The following is a 24,094-nucleotide window of genomic DNA, read 5'->3' as shown; positions in this document are numbered from 1 at the left end:
CTTCATCAGTAAGAGTATTGAGTATAGAAGTTGGGAGGTCATGTTGCAGTTGTATAAGACGTTGGTGAGACTGCATTTAGAACATTGTGTTCAGTTCTGGGCACCGTGTTACAGGAAAGATATTGTCCAGCTTGAAAGGATTCAGGAAAAAATTTACGAGGATGTTGCCAGGACTAGAGTGTGAGCTATAGGGAGAGGTTGAGTAGGCTGGGTCTCTATTCCTTGGAGCGCAGGAAGATGAGGGATGATCTTATAGAGGTGTATAAAATCATGAGAGGAATAGATCGGGTAGATGCACAGAGTCTCTTGCCCAGAGTAGGGGAATCGAGGACCAGAGGACATAGGTTCAAGGTGGGGGAAAAGATTTAATAGGAATCTGAGGAGTAACCTTTTCAAAGGGTGGTGGGTGTATGGAACATGCTGCCAGATGAGGTAGTTGAGGCATGGACTATCCCAACGTTTAAGAAACAATTAGATAGGTCCATGGATAGGACAGGTTTGGAGGGATATGGACCAAGCGCAGGCAGGTGGGACTAGTGTAGCTGGGACATGTTGCGAGTGTAAGCAAGTTGGGCCGAAGGGCCTGTTTCCACACTGTATCGCTCTATGACTCTAACTCTTTCTTCCAAATGCCCACCAACTCCATCCTGACGCCTTTGTCACTTACACTGCTTTGGGGTGTGGGAGGAAACCAGAGCAACTGGAGAAAACCCAGCAAACACAGGGAGAATGTGGAAAGCACAAACAGACAGTTCCCAAGGTGGGGATCAATAGACAATAGGTGCAGGAGTAGGCCATTCGGCTCTTTGAGCCAATCCGGATCGTCCGGGTTGTTGGAGTTGTGAGGTTCCACGGTGCAGTTCTTCTGTTTTCGCCCGTGCTACATTTAGTCATAGAGTCATACAGTGTGGAAACAGGCCCTTCGGCCCAACCTGTCTACACTGACCAACATGTCCCATCTACACCAGTCACACCTGCCTACATTTGGCCCATATCGCTCTAAACCTATCCAATCCATGTATCCGTCCAAATGCTTCATAAACATTAGTAGTTTAAAACGTTAGTTACACAATAGTACCTGTCTCCAATACCTCCTCTGGCACTCATTTTGTATACCTACCACCCTTTGTGTAAAAAAAGTTACCTTTCCTATTAAATCTCCCCCCCCCCCCCTAAACCTATGGCCTCTGGTTCTCGATTCCCCTACTCTGGGTAAGAGATTCTGTGCGTTTACCCTATCTATTCCTCTCACGATTTTGTACACATTTCTTGCATCTCAGCAGTGACTGCATTAATTAAAGTACTAAATTGGCTGTGAAGTGCTTTGCGACATCCTGAAAGGGATGTAAAAGGTGGCACAGAATTGCAAATGCTTTTAAAAGAGCTCTTGTCTGAAGTCGCCTTACAACAGTCGGCCAGATTACTTTGCATGACAATGTTCAAGGGTAGCAGTGTTACTGCAAGTTTGAGGGGGATGGGGGTAGTATCCCAGATGAGATCATTTTGTTCTGCATGGGATCAGGAAATGTAACTTCTGCTTTCTGATCTGCTTGGCTCGGTGCTGCAGTTTAAGCCATTTGGGGCCACACCCACTTGTAGCCAGAACACCAGATATTGTTCACTAGTTATTAGTGTGGTCGTAAAAAACTTTTATCTGGGTAGATGTCCTGTAATTCACGTGCCTTTTGCTTTTAGACTTTAGAGATACAGCGTAAAAACAAGCCCTTTGGCCAACGGAGTCCACGTCAATCAACAATCGTAGTAGTACAGTAGTACTATCCTACACACTAGGGACAGTTTACAATTTACAGAAGCCAATTAACCTACAAACCTGTACGTCTTTGGAGTGTGGGAGGAAACTGGGGCATCCGGAGAAAACATCCTCAGGTTCCTATTAAATCTTTCTCCACCTTAAATCTATGACCTCCGGTTCTCGATTCCCCCACAATGGACAAGAGATTGTGCGTTCACCTAATCTATTTCTCTCATGATTTTATAAACCTCTACAAGATCACTCCTCATCCTCCTGCACTCCAAGGAATAGAGTCCTAGCCAGCTTAACCTCTCCTTATAGCTCAGGCCCTCGAGTTCTGGAAACGTACTTGTAAATCTTCTCTGCACTAGTTCCAACTTAACAACATCTTTCCTGTAACATGGTGCCCAGAACTGAACACAATACTCGAAATGTGGCCTCACCAACATCTTATATAACTGCAACATGACCTCCTAACTTCTGTACTCAATACTCTAATTGATGAAGCCAATGTGCCAAAAGCCTTTTTGACCACCCCATCTAACCTGTGACGCCATCTTCAAGGAATTATGTATCTGCATTCCTAGATCCCTCTGCTCTACAATACTTCTCAGTCCTACCATTCACTGTGTGGGTCCTGCCCATGTTAGACTTTCCAAAATGCAACACTTCACATTTCTCTGTATTAAATTCCATCAACCATTCCTCAGCCTGACCAACTGATCAAGATCCTGCTGCAATTTTTGACAATCATCTTCACTATCCGCAATACCATCCATTTTTTTAATCATCTGCAAACTTGCTAATCTTGCCAAAATGAAACAAATTTTCTATCCATTTAGCCAGGTCTCCTTGGATCCCTTGTGATCGAACCTTCCAGAACAGCCTACCATATGGAATGCTTTGCTGAAATCCATATATACATCTACAGCTCTGCCCTCATCAACCTTTTTGGTCACATCTTCTAAAAAACTAACTCAGATTCGTAGGACATGACCGTCCTAGTACAAAAAATATGCTGACCATTCCTAATCAGCTCTTTGCCATCTAAATGAATGTTTATCCTATCCCTCAGAATATTCTCCAGTAACTTTCCGACTACAGATGTTAAGCTCAGTGGCTTATAGTTCCCAACCCTTTCCTTGCAGCCCTGCTTGAATAGAGGCGCAACATTTGCCACCCACCAGTCTTTTGGCACCTCTCCTGTATTTAGTGACGACTTGTAAATTTCAGCCAAGGCCTCCGCAATTTCCTCTCTAGTTTCCCACGATGTCCTCGGATATATATCTGATCTGGCCCTGGAGATTTGTCTGTCTGTCTATCTTCATACGTGTCAGGACCTTCAGCACCTCTTTGACCGTAATCCTGACTGTTCTCGCGGATAAGGTGGTCAAGGCTTTTGGCACTTTGGCCTTCACCAGTCACAGTATTGAGTATAGATGTTGGAAGGTCATGTTACAGTTATACAAGACGTTCGTGAGGCCACATTTACAGCATTGTATTCAGATTTGGTCACAGTGTTATAGGAAATACGTTGTCAAGCTTGAAAGGGTTCAGAGATGATTTACCAGGATATTGCCAGGACTCGAGGGTCTGGGCTTTTGGAAGAGGTTAAGCAGGCTAAGCCTTTATTCCTGAGAGCGCAGGAGGCTGAGGGATGATCTTATAGAGATGTACAAAATCATGAGAGGAATAGATCGGGTAAACTGATCTTTTGCTCAGAGTAAGGGAATTGAGAACCAGGGGACATAGGTTTAAAGTGAGGTGGGGGGGGGGATTTAATGGAGGTAAATGGAGGTAACTTTTTTTTACACAAAGGTTGTGGGTGTATGGAACAAGCTGTTGGAGGAGGTCGTTGAGGCAGGCACTATCGCAACATTTAAGAAACATCTAGACAGGTACATGGATAGGGTAGGTTTAGAGGGTTAAGGACCAAAAGCAGGCAGGTAGGACTAGTGCAGATGGGGCATGTTGGTCGGTGTGGGCAAATTGGGCCTAAAGTCCTGTTTCCATGCTGTATGACTCTACGAGTTCAAGCAGGGAGGTTTTGTTGGACCTATATAAAATACTGGTTAGGGCACAAGTATTATGTTTAGTTCTGGGCATAATGCTTCAGGAAGGAGGTAATAGTCCTAGAGAATGTGTGAAAAGATTGACTAGAACCGTTTCAGAGATCAGGGATGGCAACACAGTAAGTTAAGCTGTGGATGTTCTTGGTACAAAGAAGATGAAGAGGAGATCAGAAGCAGATGTACAAAATACAGCGCAGAAATAGAGGGAAAAATTGTTTGTATTCGCAGAGGTCAACACAGAGTAAAGTAATAGGCAAAAGGTAGAGGGAACCGTGAAGAATTTTGTTTGGCACTTGGGGAAAAATAATTTGCAAGGCTACAGGCTATAGCTGTAAAATTGACTGACCGAATTGTTCGTTAGAGAGCTGGCATGAACTTGGTGTGCTGAATGTCCTCCTCCTGTGCTTCTCTGATTCAAGATTAATTGGCATTTTCCTTGCAGGTTAGCTGCTGCTTTGGATAACCAGAGATAAAGGAAGCTGAAGAGTAATTGGCACTCGAGACATCATGCATGCATGACGCTGTATCCATAACAAATGAGGTCATAACATTCTAATCACCCGGGAGAATTAGCCAGCACAATTGGCATATGTGTGTGTGCTTACCATTCAAACCCAGATGCATTGAGAAGTCATAGCTGCTAGTCACTCAAGCGACTTGTGACTTTTGTGGAAAATGAAATGAAATGTATTTTTAAATGACACTCTTGGGATATCCATGTCACTGGTAAGACCAGAATTCATTGGGTATTCCAAACTGTCCTTGAAACGATGGTGGTCTCTCTCAACTTTACGAACTGCTGCAGTCTTTGGGCTGCTATTAATTAGGGAGCTCCTGGACCATAACTCAGTAGGAATGTAACTTATTGCAAAATGCTCTCTCAATGGCAATTTAAAATATTTTACGTGCTTCTCAAGCTGTGCTGAAATGAACAGTATTGCACACAGTTCGAATGGCTTCTCCTGTGATAATACATTATTCCACACATTGCAAAATAGTGGCAAAAATGTACATTTGAGTTATTACACAGGGTGTCATTAAAGTGGCTGGTTTATCCTGAATGATTCAAGTTCTTAATTCTTAACTGTTAATGGGGCTGCATGCATCCAGGCAATTGAAAGTGTCCCATCACATTTCTGGCTTATGTGTTGTAGCCCGTCTGAAGGCGAGTATTCTTTGTAGACTTTGACCTGTTACGTAGGTATCCAGTACAATAAAGTATTGATCAATGTTGAGCCACAAAATGCTGCTAGTGGTAAATGGTAATTTTACTTCGGAGTCACGTGAGTGACTACGTGAAGAACCCGCTCAGCACGCATGCGCGGCATTACGCCAGCAGTGCAACAAGCGGCTACAGCGGGAGTCAGGCGCTCCCGCTGCAATTTCAAAGACGGACCGTCAGGTAAGTGAACTGAGGTCGGCTTTACTTGTGAAAGGAGAGCCGTCTGATTTCTCTTTCAGAATGAGTACACCAAAGACAAGACTCTCAAAGAAATCTGTCCCCCGTTCGACTCCACCAGAGGACGGGGACGTCTCTCCACCCGGGCGGGGGAGAGACAGCCACGTGAGCCGCCTGGAGTGGCTCCTGGAGCAGGTGGTCCAGCGAGGTGCGCCTCGTGAGGGGCGCTATCGCAGGGGGAGGTCAGGCACTCCCTTCACAGTGCCTTGTGCACTGTCCATTGCTTCCTCCTTACCTGAGGGTAGCTTTGGTGACCAGGACTGGGCTGGTCAAGAAGAGGGGACGATGGCTGAAGATCTCGGGAGTATGCAAGGGGTGCAGGAACAGGAAGAGCTGCTTGGTGTAGTGGACCGCTACGTGGCAACCCCACGTGCAGGAAGACCGTTAGAAGCCAAACTAGCGGCCAGCATCAACCACCTCTCCAACAGGGCTCTACAGGAGCAGGTGGTCAATGATGCTTTAGAAACATATACAGCTCCAGAGAACTGTGAGTCCCTCAAAGTGCCAACTGTAAACAGCCAAATCTGGGGGCACGTTGGGGCAAACATCCGACACCAGGAGCTAAAACTGCAGCGGATCCTCAGGCTCCTGACGTCAGCCATCACTTCGTTTGCTCGTTCCGTGGACAACACCGAGATGACCACCACTCAACAGGATACTCTCGCGCTGTTGTGCAATACGCAATTTGAGATCAACAACCTGCGTAAAGAAATAATAAAACCTGCCATCAATCCTAAATTTGCGGGGTTATGCAAAACCCCAGCCACTGAGCCAGACATACTACTCTTTGGCAATGACCTCCATAAGCGAATGAAGGATATGGCCGAGGCCTCAAAAACATTCGGTCTCATGAAGGCAGAGCACGGGACGAGCAAACCTAGAGCACTAAACACCAAGTGGCAGCACCCCGTCGCGTCCACCAGTCGACGTCCACCATATGGGACTGGTGAAAGCTCGGGGTCCGCATTCTATCACCGTAAGTCTTTTTTAGACCAGGGCCCAGAGCGGACCCATGGAAAATGCGCCACCCCCCAACGTCAACGCCACATCAGACAACACGCAAGCCTCGTGGGACCGGCGGGAACCAGAGGAAATACCCATAACCATGGAGGTAGGTGGGTCTGGTTCCTACCAGCATATAGAAAGAAGAGGCTTAATACTAACAGGGGGGAGATTACACCAGTTTAAAGAAGCATGGGAGTCTATCACGAGTGATCAGTATATACTCAATGGCATTAGTGGATACAAAATACAATTCATAACAGGTAAATTGCCACCAGTTCAACATTTACCCCAAAGGGTATTTTCCCTCTCAGTGAAAGAAAAACGAGAGGGACAAGTTGAACTGATGAGACTAATTACAAAGGGTATCATTGAAAAAACAAAACATGAACCCTTGGAATTTGTATCAAATATATTCACTAAAACCAAAAAAGATGGTGGATGTCGCATCATCATTGACTTAACTTCACTAAATATGTTTGTTAAGTATATACATTTCAAAATGGAAACGTTTGTTACTGCCAAACAACTAATTTCCAAAGGATACTACATGGCAAGCATTGATCTTAAAGATGCTTACTATTCAGTACCTATTCACAAGGATCATCGCAGATACCTGAAGTTTACCTGGATGTGGCAATTATGGCAGTTTAAAGCGTTACCCAATGGGTTAACATCAGCCCCAAGATTATTCACCAAGATACTAAAACCAGCCTTGGCAATATTCAGAAGACAAAAACATATTGTCATGGCATATCTTGATGATATCTTAATAGTAGGCAAACCATGGAATTGACTATGTCAGCTGTATCAGCTACCAAACAGTTGTTCGAAACCCTGGGATTTGTCTTACATCCAGATAAATCTAAGTTGAAGCCACCCACAACTATGGACTACTTGGGCTTCACAATTAATTCAGTCCACATGACTGTAACTTTGCCAAGAGACAAAACAGTTGCATTGGCACAATCATGCAACAATCTAATGGTCAACGAACGACCAACTATTCGACAAGTAGCAAGAGTAATTGGGAAAATGGTAGCAGCATTTCCGGCTACGCAATTCGGACCTTTGCACTATCAAAACTAACAAAGAGCAAAGGTACAGGCACTAAAACGACATGCAGGTCATTATGATCGTGTCATGAAGTTACCCACTGAAGCAATATCAGAACTACAGTGGTGGGCAAAAAACGTTTGGCATAGTTTCAGCCCTATTATCGTCACTAACCTACGTTAGTTATCCAAACAGATGCCAGTGCTCAAGGCTGGGGAGCAACTAACTCTATATCCAGCACAGGTGGTAGATGGACTAACCCTGAGTCGTCATTACTACTTACACTGGGCATAAATTATCTAGAGATGTTGGGTGCCTTCTATGGTTTAAAAGCATATGCATCAAATATGCATCACTTGCATGTTCGGTTACAAATAGATAATACTACGGTGGTGGCCTACATTAACGATATGGGCGGCATAAAATCATTATCATGTGACAAGTTGGTTAACACAATTTGGCAATGGTGTGTCGAAAGACATATTTGGCTATCAGCAACTTACCTACCAGGTAAGCTAAATACAGTGGCAGACACCAGGTCACGTAAATTTAATGACAACATCGAATGGATGTTAAACCCCAAAATATTTGCAAAAATTGTCAAGCAATATGGCACGCCAGATATCGATTTATTCGCATCAAGGCTAAATCACCAGGTACCTATGTATGTCGCTTGGGAACCAGACCCTGAGGCAGCAGCGGTAGATGCGTTCGCGCTGGGTTGGGGAAATTTCTTCTTCTATGCATTTCCTCCTTTCTGCCTCATTAGTCGGGTACTACGAAAAATACAAATGGACTCTGCTTCAGGTATTTTGATAGTACCCGACTGGCCTACGCAGCCATGGTTCCCGATACTCCATGACATGGTTGTTGGAACTCCGATGATATTTCCCAGTGACCCAGAGTTATTAAAACACCCAGTGTCAGGATAAGCCACCCATGCCATGAAAAAATCAAACTACTGGGTTGCAGATTCTGAACAGACCATTGCTGGGACTGGGATTATCAGAACAAACCGTCGACACCATGTCAGCATCCCTCCGAACATCCACTAAAAAACAGTACTTGACCAGTATCAAAAAATGGGAAAAGTACTGCCTGGATACAGGGACCACCTACACAACTGCATCAGTCACCAACGTACTGGAATTCCTGGCCAAACTTCACTACGAAGAAGGGCTCAGCTACAGTGCCATCAACACAGCAAGAAGTGCCCTGTCTGCCTACTTAACACTAGCACCAGGACAACAGGCCATGGGATCTCACCCGCTGGTGGTAAAATTAATGAAAGGCATTTACAATACCAACCCCCCTAGACCAAGGTACACCCATATATGGGATGTCAGTGAGGTCCTGACTTACCTCAGGGGATGGCCACCAGCCAGATCCCTCAGCCTGGAACAATTGACACTCAAAACGCTCATGTTAATGGCACTTGTATCCGCACAGAGGGTCCAGTCTCTACATCGATTACGACTGGACAACATGATTACAGCTCCCGACCAGATCTCGTTTATGATCCAGGGACTGATCAAACAGAGCAGGCCAGGAACACCAAGTCCGGTCGTGGTATTCCGGGCTTACCCACCAGAACCACGGTTATGTGTCATGACCCACCTACTATCCTATATAGACACAACTAACAATATTCGAGGGAGTGAAAACGCCTTGTGGGTCAGTCATAAAAAACCTCATGGTCGGGTGACGAGCCAAACCATTTCGAGATGGCTCAAGCAGGTACTAAAAGCTGCCGGGATTGACACTAACTTGTATAAATCTCACTCCACCAGGGCAGCATCCACGTCAACGGCGGAAAGAATGAACGTGCCGATGGACCACATCCTGGCTACAGCAGGATGGTCGAGGGAAACCACGTTCAGGACTTTTTATCACAAGCCGTTGGCAAAACCTGTGTTATTTGCAGAAACAATTTTACAGTCTGCAAATATTTAATTTAAGCCCGGGGAGCAATTATTTTTTGTTATTGTTAATAAATACCGTTTTGTTTTTCATAAACAGATTCATTGGTTGATTACGATAACACACTTCCTCCCTCAAGGACTTCGGCAGTGATGAAGTAATAACTGTTACACGGTTTGAAATCACAGAGCTTTGAAATCTTCACGTAGTCACTCACGTGACTCCGAAGTAAAATAGTAAGATTAAACGAGAACTTACCAGTTTGAAGTTTGATCTGTATTTTATGAGGAGTTACGATGAGGGATTACGTGCCCTCCGTTCCCACCCTCAATAATATGGGTCAAATTCATAAACTGATGTCTCCTTGTCTTTACTATGTTTACTTCAATAACTGTGTCTATCTGTGATTCCACACCGCTACTTTGAAGTATGCCGCGCATGCGTGCTGAGCGGGTTTTTCACGTAATCCCTCATCGTAACTCCTCATAAAATACAGATCAAGCTTCAAACTGGTAAGTACTCGTTTAATCTTACTATTCTATTGAACATCAAGGAGGGTTGGCTAAAATTTCTCTTGTAAAAGTAGGTATTTTCTCCTGATTTTGCAAGGATCAGCAAAAGCTCTTTGAATGGGTGCAAGGGGAGGCTCATTAATCCAGCATTAAGGATGCAAAGACCAGAAGCTGTATAAATGTCATTACATCATCACATCTTTGCGTAATACAAGTTACACTGAACTTCTTTGAATTCCATGCAGGTAAAACACAGAATCCATTTTGTGCACAGCTTTTTCACCCCTCAGATATTGCAATGACACAAACAGCATGGCAGTCTGTTTAAAGTGTTGAATGAGGGAATAATGATATTCAGGATATAGAAAATTTCCTGCTTTCTTCAAAATGCCACAAATCTTTAGTGCTGCCTTTCTTTACCTGTATTTTCCCAATGCTCTCAAAACATTCTTGCCATTGAACTGCAGAGTTGCCAATGTTGGTGCTGATCTATTGCCCTACCACTCTTGTGCATGTTTATCCCTTTCAGTTCACAGGTTTTCAAGATGTAGGAGTAGAATTAAGCCATTCGGTCCATAGGGTCTACTCCGCCATACAATCATGGCTGATCACTGCCTCCGAATACCATTTTCTTGCCTTCTCCCCATAACCCATTTTAATCAAGAATTTGTTTGTCTCTGCCAATAAAAATATCAACCGACTTGGTATCCACAGCCCTCTGTGGCATTTCCAATTGTGTTTCCACTATCTACAAGTTAGGGGTGTGATGGGATACTTTCCAGTTGCCTGGATAAACGAAGCCCCAACAACAGCAGCTCAGAAGCATAATACAATTCAGGACAGAGCAGCTTGCTGGATTTTTATTCCATTTACAAACTCAAATATCCATTTCCTTCCTTGCTAGAGCACTGTGACTGCAGTATGTGCATTCTACAAACTACACTACAAAACCTGCAATCTCTACCATTAGGAACTCTGGGGGAAGTAGGCACACGGGTACAATGTATAAATGTATCATTGTTACCAAGTCTAAATCCTGGAGCTCTCTACTCAATAGGACTGTGTGAACATCCTCACCAGAGGAACTGCAGCTATTCAATAACATGACTCACAACAGCACTTTCCAAAAGTAGTTGGGAGTAAAGGTAAGTGTTGACCTTTTCAGTGATGTTTGCAATCGTAAAATGAATATTAAAAGTGCTACCTTTAAAAAAAGAGTTAGAACACGTAATATCCTATTTGAAGACAAAAGTACATTTCCAAAGTATTTAAATTGCTAAAAGTAGTTACGAGATTTTTCTTCGCAATTGATTTCCTATCTTTTTGAACAACTTTTGAAGCAAATCAGCTTGCCTTACCTGTCTGCAGTTATGGGGGCTATAAGTGGAGCATACCAGTTAGGTCCAACTTCACAATGAGCATCTAGATATATCAAAACCTGGCAAATGAAAGAATAAATATTTTGTATTAGATAGAGTAACTTTGTAATGCCAGATTCCAGAGTGACAGAAACCCATTTTAGGGAATGTGCTATTCTTAAGTCATTTTAGTCAGAAAAGCTGAGAAAATAAAGAGATAAGAAACATGTAATATATCCCAAACCATCCACATAAATGAACATTTACCACTTGAACAGATCTATCCACATTTACCACCCTCTCACCCCCACCAAAAAACCCCCTCCTACTCCTTTTCTTTCATATAGATATCTAATCCAATCCTAACAAAGAACGTACAGGCCAGAAATGGCTGTTATGCCCATGTTTTAGCAGTGTAATATAATGCGAACGATTTGCCTTAACATTTTAAAATTGTTCCAAGGTTCTTCACGTGAAAATGTGATGAAAATTGAAACCATGCCAAAATAGGTGAATATCAGACAGCGATCAAAAGATAGCAGCATGCTAAAAAAGGAGAGAAAGGCGGAGAAGTTGAGAGACAGAAAGACAATACAATACCATTTATTTGTCATTTGAACCTCATATGAGGTTCAAACGAAATTTGGTTTCTGCAGTCATACAAGAAAAGAACCAAGACACACACCAACACAATTTACACAAACATCTATCACAGTGAATCTCCTCCTCACTGTGATGGAAGGCAAAGTCTTGTCTCTCCCCTGCTCTCCATTCTTCTCCCGATGTCAAAGTCAAAGCCCCCGGCGGGCGCTAGCATGTCCGCGGATATTTATAGCCTCTTGGGCGATGTAAGGCCCTGCTCCGGGTATTGATGTTGGAGCCCCCGGTGGGCGCTAGCAAGTCCGCGGCAATTTAAAGCCGCGCCGGGCGATGTAAGGCCCCGCTCCAGGTCACTCTCAACCCCGCAATTCGGGCGGGAGAAGTCGCCGTTGCCGGTGCCCCGCAAAGCTTTCTCCCACCAGGGACCCGCGAGCTCCCGGTGTCACCATCCACCGGAGTCGGGTCGCAGCAGCGCGCCACCGCAGCTCTCCACGCTCCGAACTCCTCACGCTCCGAAGCTGGCCAGCTCCACGATGGTAAGTCTGCAGCTCCACAGACTCCGTAACTTGAGCCCCCAGGTCGTTCCGGTTGGAGGCCACTCCACGGTGCTAGGCCCCAACGACAACGGAGACCCGACAGAGAAAAAGGTCGGGTCTCCGTGCAGGGAAGAGATTTAAAAGTTTCCCCCACCCACCCCCCACCCCCCACACATACACATTTAAAAGCCCACTACAAACTATACCCTCAACGGGAAAAAAACCCCCAAAAAAACAGACAGACTGCAGAGGCCGCTGCGACGTCGGTCGCGCCGCCCACCCAGATAGACAGAACCTAGGTTCCATGTAACTGAGGAATTGCCCCCAAAGGAGGTTTAAGACTCTCAATATTCAACTTTGCAAAATACTACAGAAATAAATTAAAAAGACTACCTAGCATTAGGCATATTCTTTCCCTTTTGTTTTTGATGGAAGTTTAAACCTGCACATTTTATTGTTTGAGTAATCAAGCTCGTTGTGATAAGCATGAGCCTTTGTACAATGAAGTGCAGCTAGTCAAATTGCAGCAGAATATGAATTGTCTTTGCAGAAGTGATGGTTAAGGTACATTTCCCTGAAGAACAAACGAAGAAAAAACAAATCTCGAGCTTCAAAGATATCAAAAGAAGGACATAAGGCAACTTACGTCAATAAATTAAAAAATGAAATGCTGAAAAGAGAATTCATATAACGTTTTGCATCTGATACCTTCCTGAGTAATGGGGGAAAGAGTGGATGGTTTAGAGTTTTTTAAAGCAGAACTGGGTGAAGGAGTCAAGTGTAGGACTATATGGAGATGGTGAAGACAGATCCGGTGATACGGAACACAAGTACTGAAGGTGTATTAAAGAAATGAGTTGAGAAAGGACATGAGCACAATAACGAGAAATGACAAAAGAGCAGCTTATCTGAAGTTGGAAAATTTAAATGTTCATTGCAGAAGTTTGTAAAGTGGATAGGCAGAAGAAAATATGTTATCATTCTTCTAGTTTAATTTAGACAGACAGATCGGAAAGGGAATGGGATTGAGAATTAAAGGAATTCTGGATCATCCCCATGGACTGAGTAAAAGTGTTTTGCAAAGCAATCACCTAACCTGTATTTGGTTTATCCAATGTGGGGGATGCAGTACACTAGATTGGAAAAAAGTGCATGGACATTGCTGATTTACCTGGAATGACTGTTTGCGGCCTGGATGGTGGAAATGTAAGAAGTGAATAGACAGGATGTGTAGGAAGGAACTACACATGCTGGTTTAAACCGAAGATAGACACAAAAAGTGGGAGTAACTCAGCCAGACAGGCAGCATCTCTAGAGAGAACGAATGGGTGACCTTTGGGTCTGAAGAAGTGGCTCGACCCGAAAAAATCACCCATTCCTTCTCTCCAGAGATGCTGCCTGTCCCGCTGAGTTACTCCAGCTTTTTGTGTCTATCTTAAGTGAATAGACACGTGTTGCTTCCCCAGCCATTACAACGAGAAGGTGACGCGGGATGGGCAGGGATGGGCAGCGCTGGGTGAGTGGAAGGGCTGACCAAAGGAGTCAGAAGCAAGCAATACCTGTGAAATGCAGAAACGGGAGGAGAGAGGAAGCTGCGACTGTTCGTGGAATCATGTTAGAACTCTTAGAAATTACAAAGAAAATAAATGCCAGCTTGATTACTAAAAATAAATCATGAGCAGAACTGAAACCTTACTGTAAGTAACAAAGGCAAAAAGAGCTTTGTGAGGAAAATTGGGCAGCCAATTTAATTGATAATCCAAAAGTTGGACTATACAGTGCCCTCCATAATGTTTGGGACAAAGAACAATCATTTATTTATTTGCCTCTGTAATCCACAATTTGAGATTTGTAATAGAAAAAAATCACATGTGGTTAATGTCCACGTTGACAGATTTTAATAAAGGCCATTTTTATACATTTTGGTTTCACCATGTAGAAATAACAGCAGTGTTCAAGTAAGCATAGCCCCCCATTTCAGGGCACCATCTTCTTTATTATAGAGAAATTCTTCTGTCATCAGTTGTGGAAGTCTTCCTTGACCTGCCAGTCCCTTTGCGATTAGTAAGCTTACCAGTGCTTTCTTACTACTTAATGATGTTCCAAACAGTTGATTTTGGTAAGCCTAAGGTTTGGCTGATGTTTCTAACAGATTCTTGTTTCTCAGTCTCATAATGGCTTCTTCGACTTTCATTGGTATAACTTTAGTCCTCATGTTGTTAAACAGCAATAAAAGTTTCCAAAGGTGATGGAAAGACTGGAGGAAAGACTAGGTGCTGAGAGCTCTCTTATACCTGCATCAAGCAGGCATTTAAACACACCTGAGCAATTATAAACACCTGTGAAGCCATGTGTCCCAAACATTATGGTGCCCTGAAATGGGGGGGGGACTATGTATAAACACTGCTGTAATTTCTACATGGTGAAACCAAAACGTATAAAAATGACCTTTATTAAAATCTGACAATGTGCATTTTAACCACATGTGATTTTTTCTATTACAAATCTCAAACTGTGGATTACAGAGGTAAATAAATAAATGATGGGTCATGATGGATAGCAATAACAGGATAGGTCCGAGTCAGCATGGATTTACGAAGGGGAAATCATGCTTGACTAAGCTTTTGGAATTTTTTGAGGATGTAACTAGGAAAATGGAGAGCCAGTGGATGTTGTGTACCTGGACTTTCAGAAAGCATTTGATAAGGTCCCACATAGGAGATTAGTGGGCACAATTAGGGCACGTGGTACAGGGGGTAGAGTGCTGACATGGGTAGAAAGTTTGATGGCAGACAGGAAACAAAGAGTAGGGATTAATGGGTACCTTTCAGAATGGCAGGCAGTAACTAGTAGTTGGTGCTGGGACCGCAGCTATTTACAATATACATCAATGATTTAGATGAAGGGATTCAAAGTAACATTAGCAAATTTGCAGATGACACAAAACTGGGTGGCAGTGTGAACTGTGAGGAGGATGCTATGAGGATGCAGGGTGACTTGGACAGGTTGGATGAGTGGGCGGATGCATGGCAGATGCAGTTTAATGTGGATAAATGTGACGTTATCCACTTTGGTGGCAAAAACAGGTAGGCAGATTATTATCTGAATGGTGTCAAGCTGGGAAAAGGGGAAATACAAATAGATCTGGGGGTCCTTGTTCATCACTCATTGAAAGTAAGCATGCAGGTACAGCAGGCAGTGAAGAAAGCTAATGGCATATTGCCCTTCATAACAAGAGGAGTTGAGTATAGGAGCAAAGAGGTCCTTCTGCAGTTGTACAGGGCCCCAGTGAGACCACACCTGGAGTATTGTGTGCAGTTTTGGTCTCCAAATTTGAGGAAGGACATTCTTGCTATTGAGGGAGTGCAGCGTAGGTTCACAAGGTTAATTCCCAGGATGGCGGAACTGTCATATGTTGATAGAATGGAGCGGCTGGGCTCGTATACTCTGGAATTTAGAAGGATGAGACGATATCTTATTGAAATACATAAGATTATTAAGGGATTGGACACGTTAGAGGCAGGAAACATATTCCCGATGTTGGGGGAGTCCAGAACCAGGGGCCACAGTTTAAGAATAAGGGGTAGGCCATTTAGAACGGAGATGAGGGAAAACATTTTCACACAGAGATTTGTGAATCTGTGGAATTCTCTGCCTCAGAAGGCAGTGAAGGCCAATTCTCTGGATGCTTTCAAGAGAGAGTTAGATAGAGCTCTTAAAGATAGCAGAGTCAAGGGATATGATGAGAAGGCAGGAACGGGGTACTGAATGTGGTTGATCAGCCATGATCACAGTGAATGGCGGTGTTGGCTTGATAGGCCAAATGACCTACTCTTGCACCTATTAGCTATTGTCCCAAACATTATGGAGTGCTCTGTAAATGGTAAAAATTGAAAACAGGAGTCTATTAAGGACAAATAAAATGGGCATTTGCACATCAATGCTGAGGAAATGTGTGGGAAAAAAATGCAGATGCTAGTTTAAAACGAAGGTAGACAAAAAATGCTGGAGTAGCTCAGCTGCCTGTCCTGTTGAGCTATTTCAGCATTTTGTGTCTACCTTCAATGCTGAGGACCCGAATATGATACCATCTGAGTTCTTTGCATCTGTCTTCACTACGAAAGTGTGAAAGAAGAAATAGTTGAAACACTTGATGTGCTAAAAATTGTTAGCTTGGAGGCAGTGGAAAGGTTGGCTGAACTTAAAGTCGAGGGGTCACCAGGATTCCAAGGGAAGTTTCATAAGATATCATAGGGGTGTTGACCATAATATTTCAATGCACTTTGGATGACCGTGCATGGTGGCAGGCCAGGCTCGTTGCAGCAAAGAAAGACCCGGTGGACCACGGCCTGCAGGGGGGAAACTCGGCAACTGCCGAACTTGGCTCCAAAAACCAGTCGTGAAAGAAGGAGCCATTGGCAATGATGGACGCGAGTAGTTGGCCGGCAGGAGAGGAACCGGGGTATTGCGTACAGTGTCTTCAAGGTCATGTGCCGGAGGCACCATCGAAACACAGAGGCCGTCGGGCGAGGCGAGGAACGTCAGTACGCAGGCCAAGCCGGTCGAGTGCAACGGCGTAGGCCCTGAAGCAGTATGAGCCTTAGCACAGTAAATACAGAACAGTCATTTAAACCTCAGCCATGGGAAAGTGGATAGCAACCAATTGCAGCAAAAGATAAACAAGCTTGTATAATGGGGTGATGCATAACAAATGTAGTTTAATGCAGAGAGGTGTGATCTACATTACAGTTGTGAATATAGAAAAAGAAAATCGAAAAGCAATGAGTGAACATTGAGGTGGTGTTCCCATCGGAAATAACAAGGACCAGAGGTCACAGGTATACAAACAAATGGAAAGAGAATTAATAGTGACGCGAGGAGAAGCTTATTTTAATGTAGTATATGGTTGGGATCTGGAATGCACTGCTTGCAGATATGGTGGAGTCAAAAGATTTTAATGTGGCCTTTAAAGGTGGATTGATAGTTTTTAGATTACTAAGGGCATCAAAAGTTACAGGGAGAAGGTAGGAGAATGGGGTTGACGGACAGATAGATCAGCCATGATTGAATGGTGGAATTGACTCCATGGGCCAAATGGCCTAATTCTGCTCCTATGACCTATGGAATGAATACATATACGGTGAAGAAAAGCTTGCATGGCTGTAGAGAAAATGCTGGCAAATAGCACTAGTGAGTTTCTCTGGTGGAGAGCCATCGTGGATTTGATGGTCCATCTGTGTAATAATACTGTCTATGACAATTAACATATTGTCATGGATAAGGATGGCAGATTTTGTTCCCTAAAGTGTTTAAGTGAACCAGATAGGTTTTTATGGCAATCCAGTGTTTTATGCATTTTATTGCGATTCATTTAATGAAATGAATTTAAATATTCTTGCTGGTCTGGTAGGGTTTGAACAAATCTGCATCATTAGTCCAGGTCTTCTTTTAATAGTCAAAAAAGCATATCCTTGTCCATATTTTACAGATTTTGAATGAGTAGGAATCCATACTCTACCTGCCCAAGTGCCGCTTTATGAGCACCAATACTTCTTGCTTGAATTAATCCTTCTCTTCTTTCGTTTCGAAATACCTTGACTAATCCATTCCATTGTTTCAAATACTCCTCTAACCTTTCCTTTAAATGTTCTGGATACAAGGCAACAGGAAGAAAAAAACCCCATTAAATTGCTTGTCGCCCTGGATATTCCCACCAACATTTGAAATTAATGTTGCACTTAAGAAAAATTCCCAAGTGCTGATCTTTTAAGAATTTTCTGCCCAGATCATGTGTAGGAACAATTGTTTTTGTTTTAAAAAATGTATGAAAAGTGACACCATATCAATAGCTGCAAGCAATAAAGTCTGTAGATGCAAAATGAGGACTGCGTACCACATTTCTTGATAGATTTGTCCACCTTACACTTTAACTATGCTGAAGCTATTGGTAAGAATTTGGAAGTAACAATTTGGAAACATTCTAAAAGCAATGAAGGTGAAGGGAATTTGACCTGGAATGTTGAATATGTTTCTCATTCTTTAGATACAGCCTGACCTGCTGAGAATTTCTGGCATTTTCTGATTTTATCCTAAGAATGGGAGTTGAATTTAGATTAGCTTTAGAGATACAGCATGGAAACAGGCCCTTTGGCCCACTGAGTTTGTGCCAATCAGCGATCATTCGTATATTAGTGGTACCCTACACGTTAGGAGCAATTTACAGGAGCCAATTTAACCTACAAACCTAAATGTCTTTGGAATGTGGGAGGAAACCGGAGCACCCGGAGGAAACCCACGCGGTCACAGGGAGAATGAACAAACTCTGTACTGACAGCACCCATAGTCAGGATTAAATCCTGGGCTCCAGCGCTATAATACAGCAATCTATCGCTGCACTATTCAAATAATAGCTACCAATGGTGTAATGGAAAATTAAATAATAACAATAATCTCAAAATCATGTCAAGGCCTATAATAGTTTTTGCAAACATAAATATCTCTCTGTTTGGTATATCTGATCTATTTGGTTAGCATGCAAAAACAAAGCATTTCCCTGTACCTCTGTGCAGGTGATAATAATAATAATAATAAAATCTAAACCTAAACCTAATCACAATCCTGCAGTCAGACCACTGAGGTGGCTCAGGGTCTTCCTTGTAAACTAAACAGGGGTGTTTTGCAAAGCAGTTACCCAATTTGTATTTGGATTCTCTCTGAAGGCAGAAAGTGACTAATGGAGTACCACAAGGCTCGGTGCTGGGACCGCAGCTATTTACAATATATATTAATGATTTAGATGAAGGGATTCAAAGTAACATCAGCAAATTTGCAGATGACACAAAGCTGGGTGGCAGTGTGAACTGTGAGGAGGATGCTGTGCGAATGCAGGGTGACTTGGACAGTGGGCAGATGCATGGCAGATGCAGTTTAATGTGGATAAGTGTGAGGTTATTCACTTTGGTAGCAAAAACAGGATGGAAGATTATTATCTTAATGATGTTAAGTTGGGAAAAGGGGAAGCACAACAGGATTCGGGGGTCCTTGTAGTCAATGAAAGTAAGCATGCAGGTACAGCAGGCAGTGAAGAAAGCAAATGGCATGTTGGCCTTTATAACAAAAGGAGTTGAGTATAGGAGCAAAGAGGTCCTTCTGCAGTTGTACAGGGCCCTAGTGAGACTACACCTGGAGTATTGTGTGCAGTTTTGGTCTCCAAATTTGAGGAAAGATATTCTTGCTATTGAGGAAGTGCAGCATAGGTTCACAAGGTTAATTCCCAGGATGGCGGGACTGTCATATGCTGAGAGAATGGAGCGGCTGGGCTTGTATACTCTGAAATTTAGAAGGATGGGAGGGTATCTTATTGAAACATATAAGATTATTAAGGGTTTGGACACGCAAGTGGCAGGAAACATGTTCCCGATGTTGGGGGAGTCCAGAACCAGGGGCCACAGTTTAAGAATAAGGGGTAAGCCATTTAGAATGCAGATGAGGAAACACTTTTTCACACAGAGAGTTGTGAGTCTGTGGAATTCTCTGCCTCAGAGGGCGGTGGAGGCCGGTTCTCTGGATACTTTCAAGAGAGAGCTAGATAGAGCTCTTAAAGATAGTGGAGTCAGGGGATATGGGGAGAAGGCCGGAACGGGGTACTGATTGGGGATGATCAGCTATGACCACATTGAATGGCGGTGCTGGCTCGATGGGCCAAATGACCTACTCCTGCACCTATTGTCTATTGTCCCAAACATTATGGAGGGTTCTGTAAATAGTAAAAATTGAAGACAGGGGTCTATTAAGGACAAATAAAATGGGCATTTGCACATCAATGCTGAGGAAATGTGTGGGAAAAAATGCAGATGCTAGTTTAAAAAGAAGCTAGACAAAAAATGCTGGAGTAACTCAGCTGCCTGTCCTGTTGAGCTATTCCAGCATTTTGTGTCTACCTTCAATGCTGAGGACCCGAATATGATACCATCTGAGTTCTTTGCATCTGTCTTCACTACGAAAGTGTGAAAGAAGAAATAGTTGAAACACTTGATATGCTAACTTGATATGTTAGCTTAGAGGCAGTGGAAAGGTTGGCTGAACTTAAAGTCAGGGGATATGGGGAGAAGTCAGGAACGGGGTACTGATTGTGGATGATCAGCCATGATCACATTAGCTGGCTCGAAGGGCCGAATGGCCTACTCCTGCACTTATTGTCTATTGACCATTGCTAATGTGTTCGCCAATCAATTGTTGTGATACAAATAGCTCCAAGCCATTGGAAGGTACACAGATTAAGAGGTTTGTAATTAAAATCAAAGCATCTTGTGATAGTCTGTTCGTATTGGTGGAAATGTGTCAGCCTCGATAACAATCAGCACGGGAGCACCTCAAGGCTGCGTGCTCAGCCCCCTGCTGTACTCACTCTATACCCATGACTGCATAGCGAACCACAGTGCGAACTCCATCATCAAGTTCGCTGACGACACCACTATTGTGGTGCGTATCACTGATGGGGATGAGTCAGAATACAGAAGAGAGATCGAGCAACTGTCCATATGGTGCCAGCGCAATAACCTGGCCCTCAACACCAGCAAAACCAAGGAACTGATTGTGGACTTTGGAAGGAGTAGGAGGGGGACCCACAGCCCCATTTATATCAACGGGTCGATGGTTGAAAGGGTCAAGAACTTCAAATTCCTGGGCGTGCACATCTCTGAAGATCTTTCCTGGTCCGAGAACACTAACGCAATTATCAAAAAAGCTCATCAGCGCCTCTACTTCCTGTGAAGATTACGGAGAGTCGGATTGTCAAGGAAGACTCTCTCTAACTTCTACAGGTGCACAGTCGAGAGCATACTGACCGGTTGCATCGTGGCTTGGTTCGACAATTTGAGCGCCCTGGAGAGGAAAAGACTACAAAAAGTAGTAAACACTGCCCAGTCCATCATCGGCTCTGACCTTCCTTCCATCGAGGAGATTTATCGCAGTCGCTGCCTCAAAAAGGCTGGCAGTATCATCAAAGACCAACACCATCCTGGCCACACACTTATCTCCCTGCTACCTTCAGGTAGAAGGTACAGGAGCCTGAAGACTGCAACAACCAGGTTCAGGAATAGCTACTTCCCCACAGCCATCAGGCTATTAAACCTGGCTCGGACAAAACTCTGATTATTAATAACCACTTTCTGTTATTTGCACTTTACCAGTTTATTTATTCATGTGTATATATTTATATCATGGTATATGGACACATTTATCTGTTTTGTAGTAAATGCCTACTATTTTCTGTGTGCTTAAGCAAAGCAAGAATTTCATTGTCCTATACATGGACACATGACAATAAACTCACTTGAACTTGATAGAGTGCAGAGATTTAGACTTTAGACATACAGTGTGGGAACAGGCCCCTCGGCCAACCGAGTCCGCGCCGAAAAGCGATTCCAATACGCCAGCACCATCCAACACACTATGGAAAATATACAATTCACAGAAGTCACTTAACCTACAAACCTGCACATCTTTGGAATGTGGGCGGAAACCGGAGCGCCCGGAAGAAACCCGCAGTCACAGGGAGAATGTACAAACTCTGTAGGGATAGCACCCGTAGTCAGTATCAAACCTAGGTCTCTGGTGCTGTAAGGCAGCAACTCTACTGCTTCATCATTGTGCTGCCACAATGCTGTGATTTTTGTGAGTGTTGCTTACATACAAAAATGGAGCACAGGAGAATGAGCCTGGCAGAGGCTGTGGGCAAATCATCTCAGTCCTAATAGGGATACTTTAAACTTCTCTCTCATTTTGTTGACTTACTGTAATTTTGATTATTTTTTTTCCACGTGAGTTATCGATCACAATTTTTTTCAATGCAAAAATCTAGTGACTGCTGTGCACCAGATGATGTCATTAATGTGTGCCTGGTCTCTGGGCAATCTTCAGATGTGCTCAGATGAATTGAACCTGGAAGTTCAGGTTCCAATTTCCAGATGGTTGCTAATCACCTCAGAAATGCATACAAGTGTGATTTCATGTGCAGGAACCAGCATTGCTGTGCAAATCACACATGGAAAATGTGAATGAATGCATCTAACTTTTAGGCAATAATGTTTTAAGATAATTTAGTCTTGTACGTAATTCATGCCTAGTTACATTTTGCAACTAAAGGGGCTGCCCCACTGCGGCGACCTAATTGGCGAGTTTAGAAGAGTTTAGGAGAGTTTGAAAAAATGTCATGTTGAAGACCTCCTTCAACAATGTAGAAGACACCTTCGACTATGTTGAAGACTAGCTTCGACTAGCTTCGGGAAAATTGGACACCGAATCGTGGAGAGTGAAGACGACCTCCTTCGATCTCCTTCGACTATGTTGAAGACTATCTACGACTACCTTCGACTACCCTCGATTACCTATGACTAATATGCCGACCTACTACGACCTACTTTGATTAAACCTACGAGTAAAAAAAAGTATACATTTTTCCATGGTGACCTTTTTTTACTAGCGGGCATTTTTCAACGTTGAAAAATACGCCGCAACCTAGCTGAGGCCTCGAGTACGCGGAGACCACTCTCGAGCATGAGTCGAGGGCAAACTCGCCAGAACCCGCGGATTAGGTCGCCGCAGTGGGACAGCCCCTTAATGCCTCCATTGTATTGCTTTGGAAGCACATTAGAAGGGTGAGCTGACAATATAAAAATCCAAGACACAAAAAGCTGGAGTAACTCAACGGAAGCTGGAGTAACTCTGCAGAAAAGGAATAGGTAAATTCATGTGGTTATAATAAAATTGAGCTACATTTCATCAAGCTCACTAATTGACAATCAATGGTATACTGGCCCAAGTGAGATGCTGCTGCCGGGGAACTGGAAAGTTCTAATAATATTGACGTAATTCAGCTACAAAGTTCACTAAAATAAAAATCGATATGCAAGCTACCCTGGGCTAGGGCTACTAGTAGTCCTTGGAACAGCTTCAACTTAAAAATAAATGGTACGTGATTTTGTCGGTTTTGTTTTTGATTTCACTATCAGCGTGTGAACACCATGGGCAAGGTCAACACATGTTGGTCATCCCCGATTGCCCATGAACCGTCCATGTAAGGAGGACAGATTACCTTTGGTGAATCAGTTGACTTTAACAACAATTGATTCAACAAAGTGATTCAGGGTAAGACATCTATCCAGATGCCGGAAAAAGGGTCTTGAGCCGAAACACTGAAAACCCATTTCCCTCCATAGATGCTGCCTGACCTGCTGAGTTCTTCCGGCAGCTCTCCTTTTTTTTCCGTCTCGATTCATGTAACTGCAGTCTCTTGGGCCTCCTGAACACCAACCTGGTAATTTTGTTGTGAATGTGTTCAAGATTGCGTTTATTTAAATTGATTACTTGAATTTGGCAGTGGTAGGGTGGAAGGGTGTGGGGTGGGGGGAGTAGTAGTATAGTTGGATATATAGAGTCATACAGTGTGGAAACAGGCCCTTCAGCCCAACGTGCCCACACTGACCAACATGTCCCATCTACACTAGTCTCACCTGCCTGTGTTTGGCCCATATCCTGCTAAATCTGTCCTATCTATGTACCTGTCTAAATATTTCTTAAACTTTGCGAAAGTACCTCGTTCCATACACCTACCACCCTTTGTGTGAAAAAGTTACCCCTAGGGTTCCGATTAAATCTTTCCACCTCACCTTAAACCTAGGTCTTCTGGTTCTCGATTTCCCTACTCTGGGCAAGAGACTGTGCGTTTTCCCAATCTATTCCTCTCATGATATATATTCCTCTCAATATACATATATACATATATACATATATACATATACACATATATATATATATATATATATA

At 43.4% G+C, this 24,094-nt stretch overlaps 1 protein-coding gene across 2 annotated transcripts in view; it reads right to left on the bottom strand.

The window, feature by feature from the left end:
- Positions 1–24,094, bottom strand: part of galnt7 (polypeptide N-acetylgalactosaminyltransferase 7) — a 114,468-nt gene that overhangs the window by 17,843 nt on the left and 72,531 nt on the right. For both annotated transcript variants that reach the window (XM_033018315.1, XM_033018314.1), the window contains exons 4-5: positions 17,787–17,917; positions 11,133–11,212 (exon numbers count right to left, since the gene is read on the bottom strand). In XM_033018315.1, coding sequence (XP_032874206.1) covers positions 11,133–11,212; positions 17,787–17,917 — 211 coding nt within the window. The remainder of the gene's footprint in view (positions 1–11,132; positions 11,213–17,786; positions 17,918–24,094) is intronic.

Source organism: Amblyraja radiata, chromosome 3 (genome assembly GCF_010909765.2).
Source record: "Amblyraja radiata isolate CabotCenter1 chromosome 3, sAmbRad1.1.pri, whole genome shotgun sequence".
Lineage (NCBI taxonomy): Eukaryota > Metazoa > Chordata > Chondrichthyes > Rajiformes > Rajidae > Amblyraja > Amblyraja radiata.
This window is presented reverse-complemented; position numbering and strand designations above follow the sequence as displayed.